The following is a 25,503-nucleotide window of genomic DNA, read 5'->3' as shown; positions in this document are numbered from 1 at the left end:
CCAACATGCCTAACACTGAATTCACTATATTCCCTTCCAAATCCACTAATAATACCACCATCTATCCAGTTACTGAAGTCAGAAATTCGGGAGACATCCTAGCCTCTCTTTTCTTCTTCACACTTCAACTTCTAATCAATCAAGTTTAGAGAAGGCATAAATCTTCAGTGGCAAACTCCTCACCAATAGAAATGTGAATAAATTCTTCTGTGATGTTAAGAAAACTATTGAGTACAGTGGAAAATGTAGTTTTCCAAGTGGTAGACAGAAGAATATATTAAGATCAGTTGGGTTTTAGAATTGATGAAAAACATTTTTATTACCTTTCCCAGTTATAGAGATTGATATTGATCTGGATTGCTTGATAAACAAGGCCAGCCTGAAGAAGTATCATTTCAGCCTCCTGTATATTCCCACTAAGCATTAATATGTGAGCCATTTTTGATTCTTTAGATGGAAGCTCTTTTATAGAATTAATGTACTGAACCTTATCAATCTAAAAAAAGAAAACAATATACAAAGTGGGTAGTGACAGCAATGTAACAAATTATGGTAAGAAAAACCACAAACATACAGATAAGTAAACATTATTTACTTCACCAATTGCTGCGTAGGCTATTTCTGCAGTGGTCATATCTCTGTTAGCAACTGCCATAGCAGCTAGGCAAGCCCACATGGTTTGCTCCTAAAGTGAAACAGGAGAACAATTATTTCAATGATGAGCAGAACTGCCTTAAAATAAGCAATGATTTAAAATACATTAAAGTTGCTTTTTAATGAAAAAATTAAACTTTGCTGAGCATGGCACTGAAAAAACTACTGATTTAATTAATGATGTGGAAATTACATGTGACTACTTTGTTGAAATACGTTAATAATACATAAAGAATTTCTTTTGAATAAAATTTCTGCAAATTTTCATTTCTAATTATCAAAGATTTATTTTTGAACTTCTGACATACTTTTAAGATAATTAAGGGTTATAAACCCTCCAGTCTTTTTAATGAGGTCAAAGAATTTAACTTACAAGGAACCAGAGAAATAGGTTCTCAGGTGATGCTATTATCGCAGATTGCCATCAACAACTCATTGTAAGGGAAAGCATCTAAAAGTCATTTTAAAAGTGTATTCTAAGGGCTGCTAAGCCATGTAAAATTAAAAAGTTCTGTGGTCAACTATACTTGATAAAACTGGATTCAACCAAGCTGGGAACTGCTGATCTAAAGTAGAGGTTCTTAACCTTAAGTGTACAAACCATCTGAGGAATTAAAAAATATGCCTAGGATTCATCCCAGATCGAATAAATTACAATCTCTGTGATGGTAAAACTTGGGAATCATTTAATCTATAGCTTCTTCCAAAATAAATCATACAGCAGTATCTATCCCCTTGTATTGCTTATGTTTTCACTCATTAAAAAGACCCATGATTTTTCCAGCCCTTAGCTGTTATCATTTCTTATTTTGCACAAAGACATATGTAAATATGCAATATATACATAATTAGGGATCTAAAATGTAAAGTACCTTAACAAAGCGACAAAGTCTTACAGCATCTTCCCATTTTGAACTGCTTACATATTCATGGAGAATAGCAGGATATGGTGATATGCTGATGTGAACCAGTGAGCCATCAGCTCTTCTTATAGTTACTTGATTTCCAACAAAACTCACAATATGGGGATTTTTACTAAATTCACTGTTGGAAAAAAGCAAAGTATAATTTATATTCTGAGCAAAATCTTTCATATACACTAAATTTGGGAAGTTTACCTTTGATACAGATATAAAGTCTCCAAATCTCCAAAATTCACCCACAAAAATGTTAACTCTAGGTAGGATGTATATATTTAAACAAACATTCGAATCTAATTTGCCATACTCTTGGAGCAAAATACAGTAGTTTAATTTGGCAAAAAATTATTACATATTTGAGATACTGGCACAAAAATAAGACACTCAGATCAGTGGAACAGAGTAGAAAGCCCAGATATAGACCCGAAACTCTATGGTCAAATAATCTTTAACAAAGCAGAACAAAATATCCAGTGGAAAAAAGACAGTCTCTTCAATAAATGGTGCTTGGAAAATTAGACAGCTATGTATAGAAGAAGGAAACTCAACCATTCTCTTATACCATATACAAAGATAAACTCAAAGTGGATAAAAGACCTCAATGTGAGGAAAAATATATCAGAATGCTAGAGGAGAACATAGGCAGTAACCTCTTCGACATCGGCCACAGCAACTTCAAGACATTTCTCCAAAGGCAAAAGGAAACAAAAGCGAAAATGAACCTTTGGGACTTCATCAAGATCAAAAGCTTCTGCACAGCAAAGCAGTCAACAAAACAAAGAGGTAACCCATGGAATGGGAGAAGATATTTGCAAATGACACTACAGACAAAGGGCTGATATCCAAGATCAATACAGAACTCCTCAAACTCAACACTCAACAGATAATCATGTCAAAAAATGGGCAGAAGACATGAACAAACACTTCTCCAAAGAAGACATACAAATGACAAATAGACACATGAAAAAATGTTCATCATTATTAGCCATCAGGGAGATTCAAATCAAAAGCACATTGAGATACGACCTTACACCAGTTAGAATGGCCAAAATTAACAAGACAGTAAACAGCAAGTGTTGGAAAAAATGTGGAGAAAGAGAACCCTCTTACACTGTTGGTGGGAATGCAAGTTGGTGCAGCCACTTTGGAAAACAGTGTGGAAGTTTCTTAAAAAATCAAAAATAGAGCTACCCTATGATCCTGCAATTGCACTACTGGGTATTTACCCCAAAGATACAGAAGTAGAGAAAAGAAGGGCCATCTGTACCCCAATGTTCATAGCAGCAATGGTCATAGTTGCCAAACTGTGGAAAGAGCCAAGATGCCCTTCAACAGACGAATGGATAAAGAAGATATGGTCCATATATATAATGGAGTATTATGCCTCCATCAGAAAGGATGAATACCCAACTTTTGTATCAACATGGACAGGACTGGAGGAGATTACGCTGAGTGAAATAAGTCAAGGAGAGAGAGTCACTTACTTGTGGTTTCACTTACTTGTGGAGCATAAGGAATAACATGGAGGACGTTGGGAGATGGAGAGGAGAAGTGAGTTGGGGGAAATTGGAAGGGGAGACGAACCATGAGAGACTGTGGACTCTGAGAAACAAACTGAGGGTTTTGGAGGGAAGAGGGTAGGGAGTTGGGTGAACCTGGTGGTGAGTATTAAGGAGGGCACATATTGCATGGAGCACTGGGTGTGGTGTATAAACAATGAATCTTGGAACACTGAAAAAATAAAATTAAATTTAAAAAATTAAAAAAAAAAGAAATGGCAATTTGCAAATGAGTTATGAGGGATTTTTAAGCAGTGCATCATGACTACTAATAGGGACAAAATAGCCAATGATTTATCTAGGGAGTTCTGGAATCTCTATCCCCAGAAGTGTTTTAATGTTAACCTGATAAACAGTAAAAGATTACTGTGAAATATCATTGAAAGTGGAGGTAGATTGGGGGAAAAAAATCTCAGGAATCCCTCTCAAGCTCATTAGTACATCATTTTCCCCTCATTTGTTGGTCACAGAAAATGATGAGTTTTAAAATCCTTCCTAATTTTCATTTTGTTTTATTTCTATCCTCATTTTCACAAATTGTAATGTGATGTAATATGATGTAATACTGGTGAAACACACAGAATTTGTTAAAAAAAAATTATTGCGTATTTGAGAGCTATGCTTAAAAGTATTTGAAATAAACTTTTCCCCCCTAAGTCTTAAGGTAAATTACACAAATGTTTAAAAATCTCGGCATTCACTTTTACACTTGATCTTAGCCAAAAGGCCGAGAAGCGATTGGCATTCACTTTTGAAAGTATAAACCAATAAAAAATTAAGGTGATTCCAAGGCTCTTAATAAAAAGAGATGAACTTCAAGAGACTAACTTCTCTTCATTAGTTTAAATACTTTTAAAATGATCCTCTCTGGTTTTGCTAAAGTTATGAACTGAATATTAAAATGAACTCAGAATAGATTTGAAAGTTAAGCTAAGGTTTGGAGCTAAGAAGCTTTGTATTCTTATTTTGTCAAGAGTGAGAGATCTTGTTATTTCTTAGAGAATTTAGGAATAGAATATACATGTATTTTCTGAAGCCTGTAAAATTAAAAAAAAAACCTCTTCAGTAGCCTTATATAGTTTTTCTATCTTTAATATTAATTTAAAAATTCAATTCTAGAAACACATACAGTCCTGTAAGTATGATAATAATTTGTAATTTATGATAATCTGAGAAAGAATAAAGGTTGACACATTTTTTATATCACTGAAAAATCTTAACAATGTTCATATTAAAACCACTAAAACACACTGAAAAAAACTGAGTTACATTAAACAACCTCAGGCTTGAAAATTATATAAGGAAAACTATATCCATAAAAGGAACAAATAAATATAATAGTATTATATAATACTTTCAAATTGACCCCAACACTTAAAACTCATTAAGCTAGCATTAGCTAAGCAATTTCATTGACTGAGTAGATTGAAAGGTACCTTGCGGGATTGAAATTATAGGGGCAAAAACATGACACTTTAGAGTTATTTATCACAACAAATAATTCCAGCAGTAAAATGTTACCTTGCATCCCTTTCAAATAATGTTTTAGGCAAAATGTCTCTGTCCACATAAACCGTATTGGGGTAATACCACACTGTAAATCGAGTATCTTGAAGTCCACAAAGGATATTACATGTATCACTCCAGGCCAAAGTATGCACCATTGTTCCTTATTTTAAAAAGAATGTTAAGGTACTATTAGTTCTACTACCGTAAGTATTAAAAATACTTTAAAAAATAAACTGACATACAGGACCCCTTCTAATTTCGGTAGGTATGACTATATTTTCTGATCATTTAATGGTGAAAATGTGCAAAAACTCATTTAAAAATGTATGGAAATATTTGAGTATTTTATCTAGAACCATTATGTTTCAATTTATAAGTATTTCTTTCAATGCTAATGTAGCTGTAGCAGCTAAAGACTTGCTATTTAAGTGGTGTTAAGTAGTTAAGAAAGGTTATACTAAAGCATTATTCACAGATTAATTCAAGCCAAGTATGCTACTTAGTATAAATATGACAGAGTAGATTCAAGAAAATTCAAAGTAATCAAATTTTAAATGTATTATAATTATTTTACCAAGTTTGATAATTTGTTCTTCCTTCCCAAATCGTTTCACTGAAGTGATATAGAGATCTCTATTTTTATCAATGAAGGCAATTTTTCTATCATTGGTAAGTCCCTTTTGATCCAGAGCAATTTCCAAAATTTCATTCTAAAATTTAGAAAAGTGAAAATACTGGATTAGCTTTAGTGCTTGACATCAGATCATTTAAATTATTTAATTGCAAGAACATCTATTTACTTAAAGATCAATTAAATATCACTCCCTACTTGGAATGATAAAATGTCCCTGTTAAGTAATTTTAAACTACTGGTATAATTCAAAAGCTAAAGCACAGTTACTTTTTTTTTTTTTTAATTTACAAGGGAAAGATGCCCCTGAAAACACTACAAATAATGTGTATTTTTTTGAAACTTCATAAGCTGGGAAACATTTCTTTTTCTTTAAGATGTGTTTATTTATTTATTTGAGAGAGTGTGTGTACCAGTGGGGGAAGAGGGAAAGGGAGAGAATCATCAAGCAGACTCCCGGTTGAGCTTGGAGCCCAACTTCATTCAGTGAGGAGGTGGGGCTCAGCCCTATGACCCAAGAAATAATGACCTGAGTCAAAACCCAGTCAGATGCTCCATGAGCCACCAAGATGCACTATGCTGAGAAACATTTCTATCTGTCCTCCTGTTTTACATTTAGTAGACGGAGTGAAAGGGTGAGGCAAGTCTGAATATCACGAGAGGTCTACTTTAATTAATACATTCTATAACAAAATTTACTCTAAATAGAAAGCCTATAATTTTAAAAGATTTTTAAGAGTAGATTTATGAAAATATCTTATGTTTTTAGGGTTTTAGATTTTACACATTCTTTCATATTTCCTGTGAAACAGGAAACTACCTTGTATTGTAGATACAAGGAACTATACTATATAAGGTACAAGGTACTTTACCTTGTAAAGTAAGTAGTCCTATACTTACTCTATAGACAAGAAGACTGACACGTATATCCATTAAGTGATTTCGCTCAGAAAAACTAGTGACAAGCATATCCAGAATTTAAAATTCAGATTTCTGACTTTAAGATTAGTGTTATGTCCATATAATAAAGTATTTCTGGCATACTGCATTATCTTACACTATTACACTAGCTAGTTAAAGGACTTTCCTTATATGGTTCAGTGTGGATTCATTTCAACAAAATCCAAGAGGGATTTATTTACTACTTACTGTCTTAAGACTTGTTAAGACTTTTTTACTTTTTTAGACTTGCTAGGATTTATTTTGGGTTTTTTTGAAGGTATAATAGTACCTTAAATGTCCCATCATTTGGACACAGGTCAAATAAAATGATACACCCATAAAATGTTATACTATATGGTGAGGGGAAAAGGATTGGGAAAGTACTTTATGTACTGATACAGAAAGATCTCCAGGAACAGTTTATGTGAGAAAAGCAACATACAGAGTTGTATGTCACATTTTTGTAAAGGAGGGGGAAAAGAACATATATCAGTTTTGTTTTTATATATGCACTAAAAAAGTTTCTGGAAAGAAAATGGAGTTTAATAATGGTTGCTACTGGGTTCCTGGATGGCTCAGTGGGTTAAGCCCCTGCCTTCAGCTCAGGTCATGATCTCAGGGTCCTGGGATCGAGTCCTGAATTGGGCTCTCTGCTTGGCAGGGAGCCTGCTTCCTCCTTTCTCTCTGCCTGTCTCTCTGCCTACTTGTGATCTCTGTCAAATAAATAAAAATCTTACCAAAAAAAATAATGCTTGTTACTTATTTGGTGGAAGAGAATTGTACTGATAAGAAACAGGTATAGTAGGGAGACTTTTTCCCTGTATACTTTATGATTTTTGTTTCTGAACCTTATGAGTTTACCTGTTATTCAAACTCTAATAATTACAAAAAGAGGAAAATAAAATACAGACTAATGCTTCACTAGTGGCATTGAACAATAAAGTTAAAAACATATCTAAACCTGAATATATCTCTTATTAGAATAAATAAAATGTGCTCCTTTATTTTAATGCTAAAACTCAAAAACCAATAAGCAACTTCAAGATCTTTTTGTCCTTCTATAGAATTTTTTTTTTTCAGTTTAACTACAGTGTTAAAACCTAAAAGAAAATGCTGGCTAAAGACTGGTCAGTGGGAAAACTACAAATTGTTTAGAAAAGCAAAACATTTTTATTTACTGATAAGTACTAAAAGTTTAATCAACATAGAATATTTTATTAAAAAGCAGTAAATAGCCTTAATAAAGACATATAAATCAGATTATTTTATCCATTTAATTTGTATAAATAGCTTTCCATTACAGAGTTTACTAGTGTTCAGTCTTTGTGACATTTTTAGGCAAAATACTCTAGTAGAATGCAACTGGGTTTAAATATAAAACTGATTTCTAGGGGTGCCTTGCTGGCTCATTCAGAAGAGCATGCAACTCTTGATCTTGGGGTCATGAATTCAAGCCCCATGTGGGGTTATAAAGATTACTTAAAAATGAATAAATAAATTAAAACTTAAAAAATAAAAATAAAGTGGAGGATGAGGCAATTACTATAGATAACTTAAAAAATTAATTTCTATGTTTTTTGACTTAAAATGAAAACATTAATTTTAAAAAGTGGCTATTTTTAAACAGTGGCTATTTACATTAGAAGTAGCTAATGTCCATTACCTTATGAGAAAGAAGTTTCCCATCGCCTAATGGTTTTCCAGTTGATGCCTCAAAAAGGAAGATTACTTGAAAAAAAAAATTAAGCATGAGTTAACGTATTAAATTAGAATTTTTATCGGTAAACTTCAGTGTATTATTATATCCTAATGAGAAATTATTTAACCCTTTAAACCACAGAGTATCTATCAGCATAGAAGAGCAGCAGCATCAAATTCCTACTTATCAATGGGGTTATATTTCTTAAAAAACAGTGGAACTGAATACTTCTTCCTAAAACATATTCCCTATTTAGAATAGTTATTAATGTAATGGTATGGTTTCACTCCTCCATAAGATCTACAATGGCAAGTCCAAATCTAGATGTAATTTGTAATTTTCAGAACTCTGATTTGGACAAATATAACATCAGACAATCATATTTCACAAAAGAAAAATGTGCCAAGTGTCTACTATAATACCAGGCAATGTGTCATGTACTGTTTAATTCTCTGGGGTCAGTGCACAGTTCCCTGTGGTATAATTAGTAGTTTGTCTGGTTTTTGTCCTGGGTTCCTTGCAGGGACCTTCAACAACCCTTGGAATTTCCTGAGTGATTAGGAATGTCTTAGTTATACTGGTGGGGAGACTCTTGGTGAGCCCCTATATAGCTTCAGAATAGGAGATGGTCATCAGAAAGCCTAAGCATATTCAGTTCCCTGAACTCTGGGGATAGGGAGATTGGGGGGTTGGAAATTGAGTTCAATCATGTGGCCAATAATTTAATTAATCATGCCCATGTAATAAAAATCCCATAAAAACTCAGGGTTGCTTCCTCATTGGTGAACATAACTGATATACTGGGAGGGTGATGTGCCCTGATTTCATGAGAAGGCATACAAGTTCTGTGTTCCTTCCCAGGCCTCGCCCTATGTGTATCCTTTATAATAAAACTATAATTCTAAGTATAGCATCTTCCTGAGATCTGTGAGTCATTTTAGCAAATTATCCAACTTGAGGGGGCCACCGGAGTCCCTGAATTTGTAGCCAGCCAGTCAGCAAAATGGGTTGGTCTGGGGCTCCCTGAAGCTTGTGGCCAGTGTCTGAAGTGAGGAAAGTCTTGAGGAGAACTTTGCCTTTAAGCCCTGGGGTCTGCCCTAACTCCAGGTTGTTAGTATTAGAAATGACTGCAATATACCAGTTAAGGTAAAAATGAAATAGTAGGTGTCAGGAAGGGTGAGAATCACTGCAACAACCCTAATTCACTGAAACATGCGGTTTGGGAAGAGAAAGGATGAAAGAACAGGGGATGAGGAACCTCTGACTCTTAAAGGCAGCAGGATCACCCATGGTGTGAAACAGCAGCTAAGCTGCAATCAGCTGTGAGAGGTAAAAGTTACCTATGGAATTTTGAGATGATGGATCCATCTCCTGGGAAGCTGGCTCACTAGATGCATAAGAAAGTGCAAAATAATATGAAAAAGAGAAAATATACAATCCCATGGTTATTATAATCTGTAATAAAGAAAATGAAAGTAAGAGATGGGCCAAATATAGATTCTGGACAGTCTCAATTACAGCCTCTGGTCCCAAGGCTCCCACTGAAAGAGTATGTTGGAGAAAATCCTGATTCTGGTTAGCCTGAGGTACAATGACTATCCTTAAGACTTCCAAAGGAAAAAGTTATGCTAAAAAAAATCATGAAAAACGCTAAAACGATTAGAGATAGACAGAGAGGAGCATCAAGGGCCTCATCCCAGCTAGATGAAAATCTAAGAAACGGGATGAATAAAACAAACATTGATGGGGTTAAAAAAAAAAAAAAAAAAGAGGTTGGATGAACCAATGGGAAATCCCTGCTGGTCACCTAACATTGAAGGCCTTTAAACAAATCTGCTCTATTCATCCTAGTTTGGAGGAATTTGGAAAGCTATATGGCAAGAGAGCAAAAAGAAACCTCACCTCCAATTGCCTGGGGCTATGGTTCCCCAATTTAATTAAGAGGTGGTTTGATGAAAGGGTTTCTTGGCTCAACACTCTACTGGGAACACAAGGCCTTATGCACAGGAGTATGTAAAATGGCCAGGGAGTCCAAGAGAGAAGTTTCTAGGACCTCTTGTTATGAGAGTCCCATGCACTGTGGTACCAAAACCCACTGGTGAAGTTATAGTGAGGACTAAAATTAAATTGGGAGAACAGAGAAAAGCAAGGGTTAATATGAGTAAAGTGAAGCTTGGATGAAAATTGGAGTGTTTAAATGGGCTTCATGTGAAGAGGCTGTGTCTCTTGAATGTTAATGGGATTGGGTATTGTGTCTGACTGAGGAATCCTTCCACTACCTAGTGCTGTAAAACTAAAACCTGTTGGCAAAGTCCTACTGGTAGTCAATTAGATTGAGAGATAAGAGAATAGAAGAACTAATGGATTAAGATGAACATTTAAATGAAAGTACACTTGAAGAAGCTTCATATGAAGCAGTTGTGTCTCTTTTACCTGTATGGGCTATAAGGACTGATATTGTGCCTAGCTGGGGAATATTTCCCCTATCAAATATTATAAAACAAAAGGCATGAAAAACCCACCTCTCCAACAATATTAACTAGACATACAAAATGGGAACCCATGGGACTGCCCAAACATAGAGGTCTTATACCAAATGGTACCAAACAGAAGCTGGAGTGCTAATAAAGATACGTTCTCTGTACAGCAGTCTCTGTGGAGTGTAGACTGAGGGGTGTGGGAGCACGTCCCAGTGATAGCTACTGGAACTCTATACAAGACAATTTCCATTTGGAGGAGCAATGACTAGTTTGCTACCAGACACTAATTGAAACTGCCTCTGACTGAAAAACATAAAATAAGGATTATCTTGGGTGATGTCAGAGAAATGCTCTAAGAGGAAGGTAGCACTCAGGAGATTCTGTGATAGAACAGAAATGGTCTGAGCAGGAACACGCCATCAGGGCAACACACAGAGTTCCACAACATGTTCATGAGCAGGTAGCCTGACTGCCCCAGGATTGACTCTGGAACCATGTGAGGACCTGCAGGATTCTACCATCACTCGCACAGAGCCTGTTAACAGCTCTCAACAGACCAACAAACAGCTGCTTGGCTTATGGACGGCAGTTCCAACAGGAACACAAGACACTGGGTTTGGAAGGCCACCACTCAGATCACAAAAGGTAAAAACAAATTGGCTCAGTGAGCTGCACTGCACGCTGTTTACCCATATGTCTGGATTTTGACCTACTCACAGGCACTGGAATGGCTTGGCCATACGGTGCGGTAGATGGGCAGTGGAAGACTGGACTACGAACCGGGTGCTCTTCCAGGGCATGGCCATATGGAAATCACTGTGGAAATCTGAAGGGTGGTGCATTCAAACAGGCCATGTCAATGCCCATCAGAAGAACCCTCTTCCAGCATCAGAAGATGTTTACAAATGGTGAGCAGACACCCAGGTGTGCCACTTGAGGTAGCCACTGGGTGAATCAAGTGAGTGGACTGAAACAATGCAAGAGGGGTTGACTCTAGACATATTCCTTTTGCATCTGTGGAGGCACAAAATGCCAACAGGAACTGTTGTCTGCCAACAAGAGAGATTTAGGGACTGCAGATGGCTATGGGAGGGTTGCTCGGCAGGGAGTCGTTGTGCACAGCGGCAAGTCCGACTGATGCCTGGAGCACTGGGGACTACAAGTGGGTCCTGACAGAAATGGACACTGACTCTGGGCTGAGCTTTGCTTACCCGGTGGTAGAGGCAAAGGTTCAGAGTACTATGGAAGAACCGGAGTAGAAGGTATTGCACTGAGCTGGACCACTGAGTCACATTTCTTCAGACCAAGGAACACACTCTACAGCCCATCATGCCCAACAATGGGCAGAGACCCTTTTTGAGAGTAATAGTTTGGCAAAGAATTAGAATGGGCAATGAAAACAATGGTATTTTTAAATGGGGAAAAAGGTAATATAGGCATGAAGAACTAGCTTATAAGACTTCATGAGTGGGTACTGACACTCAACATGAAGGGAGCAAAGGGTATGTTCACACTAAATTCCTCTGCAGTTTCAGCGGAAATAAGGAATAGGGGGTGAGGAAGATGCTAGCATGACTATGCAGTTATTCCCACAAAAGGAGAATGCTGGTATGATGGCTATACTTTTTCCTTTCTTTCCCATATCACCTCAAATTTCTTTTTTTTTACTAGATACAATGGTCTCAGGACCAAGGTTACAACTACAATTATCAGAAGCAGAAATGATTCCGAGGCATGAAACTATCTGTACTTTCAACTTTGAGGTCAGAATTTCCAAGGACCTGAGGTAATGGGTTGTGCTTCCACTCCAGCTGGTAAATATCAGGTTAAATGTGAATGCAGCTATCCTGCCCAGTAGTAGAGACAGCCCACTAGTTCTTTATAAATGGAAAGAAGGAGAAATAGTATCTGAGAATAAAAGAATGACTAAATGGGTATGCAATGGAGGAAAACTAATATTTCATTAATGCTTCAAAAGAGTCTCCAAGCAAAAGCTGATATTATTTGTTTTTCAAGTATAGTTAGCATACAGTATTATATTTAGTTTCGAAGAAATAAATAAATGTTAAAACTGATATTACTTCTTAGCTCAAGTATACCAGATACCTAAAAAGGTGAAGCCAAGGAACACCTGGGTGGTGTAGTGGTTAAGCATCTGACTCTTAGTTTTGGCACAGGTCCTGCTCTCATGGTTCATGAGATCGAGCCCTGCTTTGGTCTCTGCACTCAGTGTAGGGTCTGCTTGGGATTCTCTCTCCTTCTCCCTCTGCCCCTCCACCTTGTGCTCTCTCTCTCCCTTAAAAAAATTAATAAACCTTTAAAAATTAAAAAAATGAAATAAATAAAAAGGTGAAGCCAACAAGGCACTCATTTCAGACCTAAAGACACATGCACATTTAAAGTGAAGAGATGGAAAAAATTTTATGATGAAAAAGGAAGTGAAAAGAAAGCTGGGGTAGCAACACTTATATCAAACAAAATAGACTTTTTTAAAAAAGACTGTAACAAGAGACAAAGAGACATTACTACATACATTACTACATTATGCTACATATGCTACATTATTACATAATGATAAAGGGAACAATCCAACAAGAAGATATAACAATTGTAAATATTTTTAAAAGTTGTAAATATTTATGCACCTAACCTTGGAGCACTCACTACATAAAGCAGCTATTAACAGACACAAAGAAAATATTGATAGTAATACAATAATAGTGGGGGACTTTAATACCCCACTTACATTAATGGATAGATCATCCAGACAGAAAATCAACAAAGTAACAGTAGCTTTGAACAACATATTGAACCTGATGAATATAACAGATATATTCAGAAGATTCCATCCAAAAAAACAGCAGAATACACATTCTTTTCAAGTGCTCATGGAACATTCTCCAGAAGAGATCATATGTTAAGCTACAAAACAAGTCTCAACAAATTAAACAGGACTGAAATCATATCATGCATCTTTTCCAATGACAATGATATAAAACTAGAAATTAATCAGAAGAAAAAAATCTGGAAAGAACACCAAGAAATGGAGGTTAAATAGCATGTAACTAAATAATGAATGAGTCAACCAAGAAGTCAAAGAGAAAATAAAAAAATATATAGAGACAACTGAAAATACAATGGTCAAAATCTTTGGGATGCAACAAAAACTGTCCTAAGGGGTAAGATTGTAACAGTATAGGCCTACCTCAAGAAGCAAGAAAAATCTCAAACAACCTAACCTGACATAGAAAGGAGCTAGGAAAAAAATAAATGAGCAAAGCCCAAAGCCTGTAGAAGGAAAGAAATAATAAAGATTAGAGAATAAATATATGAAATAGAGTCTAAAAAAAACACAATGGAACAGACCGATGAAACCAGGAACTGGTTCTTTGAAAAGATCAACAAAATTGATAAAACTTTAGCCAGACTCATAAAAAAAAAAAAAAAAAGAAAGAAAGAGAAGATTGAAATAAATCAGAAATGAAAGAGAAATAAGAAGTGACACTACAGAAATACAAAGATTATTAGAGAATATTATGAAAAATTCTATGTCAAAGATTGGACAACCTAGAACAACCTACAAGAGAGATCAATTCCTAGAAACATATAACCTCCCAAAACTAAAGCTGGAAGAAAGAGAAAACTTGAATAAACTTATTAATAGCCATGAACTTGAATCAGTAATCAAAAAACTCCCCCAAACCAGAAGTCCAGAACCAGATGGCTTCACAGGTAAATTCTACCAAACATTTAAAGGTTGTTAATACCTATTCTTCTCGAACAATTAAGAAAAAATAGAAGATGAAGAAAAGATTCCAAATTGACTCTATCAGTTCAGCATTATCTTGATACCAAAAACAGACAAATACACTACCAAAAAAGAGTATAAGCCAATATCTCTGATGAACATAGATGCAAAATCCCTCAACAAAATATTGGCAAACTGAATCCAACAATACATTAAAAAAATTATTCACCACAATCAAGTGGGATGTATTCCAGGGATGTCAGGGTGGCTCAATATTTGCAAATCAATCGATGGAAACCACATTAACAAGAGAGAGAATAAAAACTCTATGATCATTTCAATAGATGCAGAAAAAGCATTTGACAAACTACAACATCCATTCATAATAAGCTCTCAATGAAGTAAGTTTAGAAGGAAAATAACTCAACATAATAAAGGCCACATAGGAAAAAAAACACTGGCTAACATTACTTATTTTAGAGAGAGAGTACACTGAGTGTGGAGGGGGGCAGAGGGAGTGAGAGAGAATCTCAAGCAGACTTCGTGCTGAGCACAGAGCCTGAGGCAGGGCTCAATCTGACAACCCTGAGATCATGAGCTGAGCTGAAATCAAGAGTCAGACGCTTAAGCAACGGAGCCACAGGAGCCCCCAAACCAGAAGCTTTTTTTTTTTTTTTTTTTAATTTTCGGCATAGCAGTATTCATTATTTTTTCACCACACCCAGTGCTCCATGCAATCCATGCCCTCTATAATACCCACCACCTGGTACCCCAACCTCCCACCCACCCGTCAATTCAAACCCCTCAGATTGTTTTTTAGAGTCCATAGTCTCTCATGGTTCACCTCCCCTTCCAACTTCCCCCAACTCCCTTCTCCTCTCTAACTCCCCATGTCCTCCATGCTATTTGTTATGCTCCACAAATAAGTGAAACCATATGATAATTGACTCTCTCTGCTTGACTTATTTCACTCAGCATAATCTCTTCCAGTCCCGTCTATGTTGCTACAAAAGTTGGGTATTCATCCTTTCTGATGGAGGCATAATACTCCATAGTGTATATGGACCACATCTTCCTTATCCATTTGTCTGTTGAAGGGCATCTTGGTTCTTTCCACAGTTTGGCAACCGTGGCCATTCTGCTATAAACATTGGGGTACAGATGGCCCTTCTTTTCACTACATCTGTATCTTTGGGGTAAATACCCGGGAGTACAATGGCAGGGTCATAGGGAAGCTCTATTTTTAATTTCTTGAGGAATCTCCACATTGTTCTCCAAAGAGGCTGCACCAACTTGCATTCCCACCAACAGTGGAAGAGGGTTCCGCTTTCTCCACATCCCCTCCAACACATGTTGTTTCCTGTCTTGTTAATTTTGGCCATTCTAACTGGTGTAAGGTGATATCTCAATGTGGTTTTAATTTGAATCTCCCTGATGGCTAGGGATGATGAACATTTTTTCATGTGTCTGATAGCCATTTGTATGTCTTCATTGGAGAAGTCTCTGTTCATATCTTCTGCCCATTTTTTGATATGCTTGTCTGTTTTGTGTGTGTTGAGTTTGAGGAGTTCATTATAGATCCTGGATATAAACCTTTTGTCTGCATTGTCATTTGCAAATATCTTCTCCCATTCCGTGGGTTGCCTCTTTGTTTTTTTGAGAAGCTTTTTTAAAGATAAAAGCATTCCATCCTTTTGCTGATTGCACATATTATAAAGAGATGGAGGTATAGGGATAGATTTGTCTACTTCTTTCTATAACTAACTGTAAGTGGCCACGAACTATGGGAGGCTTGGATCTGTATTTAGTGTTAATATGTAGCAAACACTGGTAGAAAGAACCAAGGAGCTGCCAGCCTGAAAGAGCTGCTTCTAAACATAAGAAACTGCTCTCTAACTTCTCTCCCCATACCCAGATATTTGTTCCAAATAGCCACCCACACTAATATCATAGCGTATCTGTGCAAGTGTTTAAGGAGAAGGAAGCCAAAAGCACTAGTACCTCTATACTTAATTGGTCACCCAAAGTGGTAGAATACTGTACTCAGTGCAAGAATCCTACTTATAAAGGAGCTCCCAAATTAGGAAGGCACCATTGGTTTCATATGGAATGGTCCACCCACTTGAAGGAACATTTCTTAGGTTAATGATTCTATGCACTTCAATTTGTTTTCTACTGTTAGCATATACCTCTATTTAGCCATCAATGAATACTAGTTTCTTTTAAAAGGAACATATGAAAAATATGTTCCTGCTCATTTTATATCAGTTGACAACAATAATTTTATTCAGGTATTTTTGAGTTTCTGTTTACAGTAAAACAGAATTGCACAATCATCTTCAACAATCAAAATTAAAGTAAAACATAATTTATTGGCAGATAAACCCTTCTTTCTGAAAATGTAGATAATTCTTTCTAGCTCTAAAATTCTATGAATTATCAAAGAATTAACAAATAACGTTTCAGATGTGAATTAAATATAGAAAAATTCAGAATAAGGTATATTTAGTAGGAAACATACACTTTATTATATAGCCTCTATCTGAAATCTGTGGTGTTGAACAAGAGAAGTAAAGACAACTAACTCATGATGATCACTAGGATTTTTAAATTTAAGTTTACTGAAGACAAAACTCTGAGTTCCAAATTATTATTATCAACAATTACTTAGCCATCTTAAATGCGTCTGCTAACCAGATAGTATCTTATTTGATTCTCTTTTTTAGCCAGAAAGGAAGTCCTTCAGAAAACAAAGCAATCACCAAATGTCCTCTGTCAGAGAAGGTCTAAGGCATGAAGAGATAAAAGCTCTATTTAGGAGGATTATATTTCTACCAGCATGAGACATGATGTTACCTGAAAATACTGAAAACTAAACAGCGGGACAGTAGCTCCTGAATTAGGTCTTTCATAGCATGGACTAACAAAATTACCCTTCAGGTCAGTTCTTTTTTCTTTTAATAACACATCACAGTGACAAACAAATGTTTAGCAATATGTATCAATAGGGAAAAATAATTATTTAATATTTTTCCACTAAGATTTAGGGATAACTCACTTAACTCTCTCTTATCTCATTGGCTCTACTTCCTCTCACCCATCTCTAAATATTGATGCACTCAGGCTTTGGTCCTTTTCTCTGCCTATATTCATTTCCTAGGCGATTTCATTCAGTGCCATGGCAGCATCTGTACACCAGTGACTCTCAATTTATATTTCTAGTCCCCAACTCTCTCCTGAGATCTGGCCTTGTCTATCTTATTGTTTACTCTCCATTCCTGCTTGAATGTTCAAGAAGCATTTAAACTTCCGTGACCAAAATAGAACTCCGTATGTGGACTTCCTCTAACCTTCCTCCTTCCCCATCTTCTATCTTATTCATCCAGGATAAAAATGTAGAATACTATGCTTTCCTCTTCTTTCTGTCTCTCTCATGCCAATATCCTTACCACGGCCAAATTTTTACATGATCTTTCTCTCTGTCCTCTCCTCCCACACTCTACCTTGACCTAGGACTTCTGGCAGTTCCTTTTACATGCCAGTTATTCCCATCTCAGAACCCTTGCACTTACTTGTCCTACAGTCATTCTCTGTCCTGTCCCACCTCCAGCATACTCTATTATACCCTCATCCTGCATTTTCTCCACAACACATATCATTAGCTGACAACCCATTACATACTTGTATGTTCATTTGTGTGTCTTATTCACTGTTGTATCCTCAACTTCTAGAAAAATACCTGGTATGTGGCAAGTACTCGGTATTGGATGATGTTGCTGTGATATAGCAATGCCCCAATAAAATGGTGTCTCTGTATGATGGAATTCCAAAACACCTCACATACTTATATCAATTTACAAATATGTAGTCTTTATTTTTATATGAAAATCTTAAATTATTCATAACTGTCTTCTAATTCAGTAATTTAAAATAAATTTTAAAATATTTCTAAAAATAAAAGTATATATAAGTAAAATACACTGTACAATGAAGCACAGTATTTACTATGATACCTAATGAAGAAAAAGGGAACATTTAAAAAAAATCACTAAATTTAAAAATTAACAAACATTTTTAGGACTCACAAATTTGAACTCAATCTCTCTACGAACAGCTACTAAATATATAAGGATTTATTCCTTACCAATAAGCTTTGATGTCGTCACAATGTCTATCAATCAATTGGGTATAATATGACTCTAGTTCTTTAATTAATTCACACTTAGGACGAATTAGGAAGCTCATAATTCTTTCATATAAAGTTAACATATTAGTAGATGAGAAAATAAAAGCTAATTTGAGAAAATTTTACACTGTTAACAAATTTCATGGAAAATTATAAAAATGCACTTACCTTTTTCATCAGCTTTGTCTTTTATTGCAATGGTATCATTACTCAGAGACACAGTCTGTGCATTCAGAATATCTGTTCTCATTCCAGGAAATTTTGGAGAAGAAATGAAGCGGCCTTCATAAGAATATAAATAGATACCACCACCATCTACAAGAAGAAAATGTCTAAAAAAAAAGAATAAAAATACATTCTCAAATAGAAGCTTACTATATTTTCATTTTTAAACTGGAGAAGAAGTTTATTCTTTGGAAAAATCTAATTTTTTTTCCTTTGAAAATTTATGGCATTGTAAAAAACAATTCAAACAATAAAGCAAAAGCAAAAGATCTCTAGCAATCCTCTCTCTACAGAGGTAATTTAGGACAAAGTATAGATATATTATAATTTTATTTTATTAACTCATTCCTGATGGACATTTATTTCAAATTATTCATTGTTTTAAAGAATGACTATAAACATTGTTTTAAAGAATATCTATACACATTTTAAAGAATGTATAGACATATCTCTGTATGTCTATCTTACTTATTTCCTTAGTATAACTCTAGAAATATAATAATTGGCTCAAAGGGCATATACTTATAAATTTTTATTATGTATTTTTAAATTGCCCTTTAAAAGGTTTTAATAATTTACACTCATATTACTGCCATACTGAAGTGCCTGATTCCTTGATGCTGGACACAGTATTACTTTTTAAAATCTTATGTTCAAAACTGTAAAACCCTTGATTCAGAACTATTTCTTGATTTAGAAATTGCTAAGTGTTCTTTCTTGCCTTGGAAATGAATACATGCATTTTAATTAAATTAATACTTGAGTACTGGTAGTTTAATTGAAAGGTTTGGCCCTTACACATTAATGTATGAAAACAATATTTGCTAATGTTGACAAAGTGACACATCATATTAGTATATATTTTTTCTTTGTTTCAATACTAAAACCTTTTTCTCTCCTGAACAAGACATTGTGTAAGCTTTTAACATTCTTGTGAGTAACACTGTTTCCAAGGGTAAACATTTCTAAATGTAGAAATAGGACAAACATTAGGCAGTAAGTAAGTTATTCTTTAATTGCCTAATCAGTTATGCCATTAACATATGCCTTTACTAAGAGCATACTCAATACACTAATAAGTAATGTATAAATAAAATTTATTTGGCACTGTTCAAGTAAAAAGAATTTCAGAAATATGGTTTTTTAGATAGCTGACATCTTATCTTTTAAGTGGAAAAGATGTCTTTTTGTTTTAAAAATGTATGATATTACAAGATAATATATTTCAATTTCATTAAACAAATGAGACAAAATTTGACACAATTTTTCAACTCTCAAGGTCATCAATGTGATGATTATCTTCTTCAGTAACTGTTTAACTGACAGCTTTGGTACTCATGAGACTCTCTTGGTGCATCAAAATAATTAAGCTATTTAGCGATACAGTTCTGTGCTTTTTGTTTTCTCTAGGCTGCCTTACCAGGCAGTCACTTTTCTTCTTATCCTTGTGCCAGCCTCTCACAGCCCACCAGCATTCCTCTTCTGGCTTGCTATTTATAAAAGCTGGGGGTTAGAAAACCTGGTAACAACACTATTAAGAGATTGCCTAGGTGTGAGTAAAGGAATGAGGAATAAAATATATGGTTTTAGTGCAAAGATTTCATGGGTAGCTATTTTAGGCAATTGCTGATTCTATTTTCAAACTATTTCTGGTTTTGTTGGGTTGTAGCTTCCTAAGACTGACCTTTGATTCAATCGGATATCACTGTACTCGATAGACTGATTGATGATAGTTTTCATGGAAAAGTGTGGGTTCTTGAGGAATAGCTATTCCCAATTTACTCCAGTTTGTTGGCCTGGAGTTTCATGGTCCTGCATACACCAAAGGTGTGGGTAAAGAATATTATTTTTCAAACTTCAGATCACATTCATGTAGTGATTCATAAAATCAATGTGTTTCAAATATTTAAAACCAAAAGTAAGAACTGAACATTATAAAAAATAAGGATCCTGAGGTCAAAACGACCTTATAGTAATTCCCCCATTTCTTTCATTCTTTATTTTTTTTAAAGATTTTATTTATTTATTTGAGAAAGAGAGAGAAGGGGACATAAGAGGGGGAAGGGACAAAAGGAGAGGGAAAAGCAGACTCCCCACTGAGTGCAGAGCTCAACTTGGGGCTTGGTCCCTGAGATCATGACGTAAGCTGAAGTCAGAAGTTTAACCAACTGAGCCACCCAGGCACCCCAACTTACCCGTTTCCCTCTCATTCTCTCACATCACTACTTTGATATTTACTTATAATAAATTTAGTCTCATCATTCTTAATAAATTAATTCCTTTTATATTTCTCAATTTAAATTTTTAGTATAGTAAATGATGAGATATATAACCTATATATAACCTCCAAGAACGTTTTTTAAGAGTATAAAGAGGGGTGCCTGGGTGGCTCAGTTAGTTAAACATCCGAATCTGGATCTCAGCTCAGGTCTCGATCTAAGGCTCATGAGTTCAAGCTCCATACTGGGCTCTACACTTAAAAAAAAAAAAAAAAAAAAAAGGTAGAGAAATTCTGAGACCAACAAGTTTCAGAACCACTGACCTAATAGCTTATTCTCACTTTTCCTTTAAAATAAATAAAAACAGATTGATCCCAAATGACTAATATACCATTCTGTAAGTGCATGCTTTAAAGAGTACTTTACTGCAATCTGAAATATTTTAACCCCATATTCAAGAGCCAAACATGATAAACAAATACCTTTCTGCCTGCAGAATTAAACTAACAGTTCCTTCTTTAAGATCAAATATAAGTGGCGTATTCCAGTTCTTCGTACTAAAAGATAAATAAAATGGATATTTATTAACTTTTTAAAAAACCAAATACTCTTTAATAAATAGATAAGTATTCACTTTAAAAAGTATTATCAGTTTCACCATAACTGTATATATTTCTATTATAGGACTAGGCACATTGTTCTGAAATCATTCACTTACATGGCTGTATCCCTGACTAGAAATCAAACTCCGGGTAAGTAATAAGTATTCAATAGTAAATGTTCAACAAATGTTTATTCTAGATATTACAATATGTGAATTGAGGAATCCTAAGTACATATTCTGTCATTTATTAGCTCTGTGATTTGGGCAAGTCATCTTACGTTTCTCATCTGATAAAGTAATAAAGTAATAGTATGGCTCCGGGAAGAAAGGACACATTTTTGGCTAGCCAGATCAGGATTAGCGATCTGGTTGCACCACCTGTCGGCTATATGATCTTAATCAGCTTAATCTTCTAAGAATCAGTTTCCTTATTTGTAAAATTAAGATAATGGCAACTCACCTAAAGTGCCTAGCTAACTGCCTTTTATATAGTAGATCTTGAACAAACAGAAACTATAATAACAATAATGAATATGAGCATTTTTCCTGCAGGTCTCCCAATGTTACTGTTGGTCCAAATGAATTTTTCTGTGAAGCATTCTGTAAACTAAAATACTGTATAAATGTAAGTTATGACCATGCTTCTTGAATGAATGGATAAATAAATGAACAAATAACTCCTTTGGTTTCTACAGTGTAATATGATTCAAAGATAGGCAAAAGGGAGAGAGCATTTACAAACTGAAAACCCACCCCAAGTCATCAAAATTTCAGTTTAAAATGTTTTATTACTCTTATATATTCTGAATTCCTCTCAATTATTTTCATGAAACCAAATCTTTAAATCAGATTAAACCTCATATTCAGATCCAGAAAGTGTGGGAAGGGGAAGGCTGCAGTAAGTGGGCACACTGATGGGAAATTAATACTGGCTAATGCCAGTAAGTAAATGCAAATGCATTTCAATAAGTAAATGTATGCACAAAGCAAAACAATGAATAAAGTACAAATAATTAGTAAGCGTGGTGTTCACAGGTATGATAGAGATTTGTGCTTTGTACTTTAGAAAAGATATCATAGCATGTTTCATTTATGTAGTCATTAGAATTAACCTTCTGTCTTTGATAATAGTGACTGTGAAGTTTGTTGTTTTTTTTAAGATTTTATTTATTTACTTGACAGAAAGGTAGAGAGCACAAGAAAGCAGAGTGGCAGGCAGAGGGAGAGGGAGGTGCAGACTCTGCATTGAGCAGGAAGCCCGATGCAGGGCTCCATCCCAGGGTCCTGGGATAATGACCTGAGCTGAAGGCAGCCGCTTAACTGACTGAGCCACCCAGGTGCCTGATTGTGAAGTTTTTTAAATGTCCCCCTGCAAAATATCTGGTATTTATGACAACTGGGATATATATGTCTGCCCTAAGCCACACTGATGAATAGAGCAATTTTCTAAAAATTACTTGAATTCTAAATTCTAAAAAATTATTTGAAAAATCAAATGAAAATTTAACATAGAACTCTTATGTATTATTTACTTTTTCTGGAACTTCTTTTCATATAAAACACTATATTGCTTACACGCTTGTTTTAAAAATTATATTTTTATTAATAAAAAGGGGTAAGAGTTATCAAGAACTGGTGGTCAAACCCCAGCTCTTCCTTTAGTAAGGAAGTTTAGTAATTTGACCTAGGGTAAGTTACTTAAATAATCTGTATATCCTTTAGTTTCTTCATCTTGTAAAATGGAAGTAATAATAATACTCAACACCCTGGGTAAATTAGACCTTAACCATAAAGACAGTATAATAGTGCTCAATAAACAATAGTTGTTATTTAAAATACTAGTAGGTGTTCTGAAGCCCCTGGCTGGCTCAGTCAATAGAGGATATGATTCTTGATCTCAGAGTTTGAGGCTGAACCCCACATTGGGTTTAGAGTTTACTTAAAAACAAAATCTTTAATATATAAATAAATAAAATAAAAATGCTAGTAGGTTTTTTAATTTAATGAAATGTATTTTGGTGATGATAGGTCTCAGCACTACCTCATTCCCACTACCTGGTATTTCACTTTAATAAATAATTTTGTACCTTAGTAAATGTCTTGACAAGAGAGGGAAGGCATGTCTAAGTCAGAAAAGAAGAAAAGCAGTCTTATATTTTGCCACATATTAACTAATATATGAAAAGTAGAGTGACAAAAAAATTAAATCATAACTGCCAAACTTTTCTTCAGTATTTTAAAAAGCAGTTTTTCTAATACAAGTAACACATGATACTAATCCTATGGATTCAAACATTACATCATTGCCACTAAAACTAGCAGAATAAACCCATCATTTGGGATGGTTAAGAGCCCTACCTTTCTTCAAACAAACCCTCAATTGAAGAGATCTTCTCTATTTTTCCTCAACTCCATGAAAATTAATTATTCAAATGACTATGTGCACTAAGTGATTGTGAAGTTTCTTCACATTCTATAATCTCTCCCCTATATAGCAACTACTTAACTTGGTATATTTCTTGACTTTCCCAAGTCTTATTGTTGCTCCTTCTCATTCATAGGAGAAAAAATTTTCTTATATTAAATTATATTAGCTTAAGTTATATTGTAACTTAAATTGAGCCACCTGTTTCTTTATCCCCTCTCTTCTCTGCTTCTTCCATTTAATTCTTGACTGCTGTCCTAAGTTGCAGATTCTGATTAGTAGCAGATTTACATATAGTGAGTGAGAGGGTTTTTTTTTTAAATTTTTTTTAAAGATTTTATTTATTTGTCAGAGAGAGAGAGAGGAACACAAGCAGGCAGAGCAGCAGGCAGAGGCAAAGAGAGAAGCAGGCTCACCGCTGAGCAAGGAGCCCAATGTGGGACTCGATCCCAGGACCCTGGGATCATGACCCGAGCCGAGACAGCGGCTTAACCAACTGAGCCACCCAGGTGCCCCGAGTGAGAGTTTTTAATATATAGTTGTAGTAAGTATTGCTGTTAATCATATTGGATACCTTTGTGATGTGTACTACTGGGCTTAGGAATCCAAGATACCACTATACTTTGTTTTTTGATTCATTTATTCATCCAAGAATTTTTTTTATTAAGTACCTATACATGGTGAACACAGTATAGTGCTGGATACTGGGTGTACAGTTGTGAATAAGACATATGTAGTCCTTATCTTCAATTTTATATTCAATGATTAAACTATAATCACATGATGTTATAAGCACAGAATGTAAAAAACAATCCTTAACTATTCACAACTCAGGAAGTTAATATAGTGGTGATTTGAGTTTCCTGGATAGTGAGAAGTCAGCTGGGGGCATGCTTAGAGCCAGCTTCTACCAACTGGTATATTTTCAGGAATTCTGCAAGCCAACTGTTTAACAGAGCTATTATTTAAAATTAAATTATATCAACTTATAATTAAGCAAATTATATTCAATACAAAGATAAGTGCTCCAAACCTATTACTTCCAGATGATCTTACTACATTTTACTATTATCTATGCACTTGGGATTATTTACATCTGTTGTATCTATACGGTGGCAATTCTATATAATAGCTCGCTACTGTGCATCTCTTTTCAATTCTGCTTTCAGTGACATCATACTGGTATCCTGAAATCAGCCTTGGTAGAAGTATTTACATTACAGAAACAGGCAAACACTGAAAAATCAGGTTTGTTTGTTTCCAGAAAGCTAGTTCAACATTCATCAGCACATACTGAGTTAGATTTTGAAAAATACCAAGTATATTTGTTTTAAGCACAAGTTTCTTGGGTGTACTGAAATTATTCCCGGCTTTCTAAAAAGCAGATTGAATATATTTTCCTTGATCATCTCTGGGCAACTCTGTATCTTCAGTATGAACATCCATGATTACCCTAGGCTAGAACACTAAACCTGAATACCTCCTTGTGTCTCTATTGAACATCTTTTAGCCTGTTGTCAGGCTGCTAGCTGTTCCCTTTCTTCCAGTGGCTAGGTGGGTCCTTTTCCCAATACTTATCAGCTGTTCCTCCGAACTTTGAAATCAAGTTATACTAAATTCCTTAGGACTGTGAGTAAAGAAAGAGTAAACACTCTCAGAGAAAGTATTTTCTATTATAAAAATGATTATTAATCTCTGATGC

At 35.0% G+C, this 25,503-nt stretch overlaps 1 protein-coding gene across 9 annotated transcripts in view; it reads right to left on the bottom strand.

The window, feature by feature from the left end:
• The window catches only part of IFT80 (intraflagellar transport 80), a 113,145-nt gene that overhangs the window by 13,922 nt on the left and 73,720 nt on the right, over nt 1–25,503 (bottom strand). For all 9 annotated transcript variants that reach the window (XM_059391648.1, XM_059391640.1, XM_059391642.1 and 6 more), the window contains 8 exons: nt 21,255–21,329; nt 18,497–18,660; nt 7,879–7,943; nt 5,217–5,352; nt 4,655–4,802; nt 1,527–1,698; nt 596–685; nt 324–496 (listed from right to left, as the gene is read on the bottom strand). In XM_059391648.1, the coding sequence (XP_059247631.1) occupies nt 324–496; nt 596–685; nt 1,527–1,698; nt 4,655–4,802; nt 5,217–5,352; nt 7,879–7,943; nt 18,497–18,660; nt 21,255–21,329 (1,023 nt within the window). The remainder of the gene's footprint in view (nt 1–323; nt 497–595; nt 686–1,526; nt 1,699–4,654; nt 4,803–5,216; nt 5,353–7,878; nt 7,944–18,496; nt 18,661–21,254; nt 21,330–25,503) is intronic.

Source organism: Mustela nigripes, chromosome 2 (genome assembly GCF_022355385.1).
Source record: "Mustela nigripes isolate SB6536 chromosome 2, MUSNIG.SB6536, whole genome shotgun sequence".
In the NCBI taxonomy this organism is placed as follows: Eukaryota; Metazoa; Chordata; class Mammalia; order Carnivora; family Mustelidae; genus Mustela; species Mustela nigripes.
The sequence above is the reverse complement of the archived record's forward strand: the minus strand, read 5'-3'. Positions and strand labels throughout refer to the sequence as shown.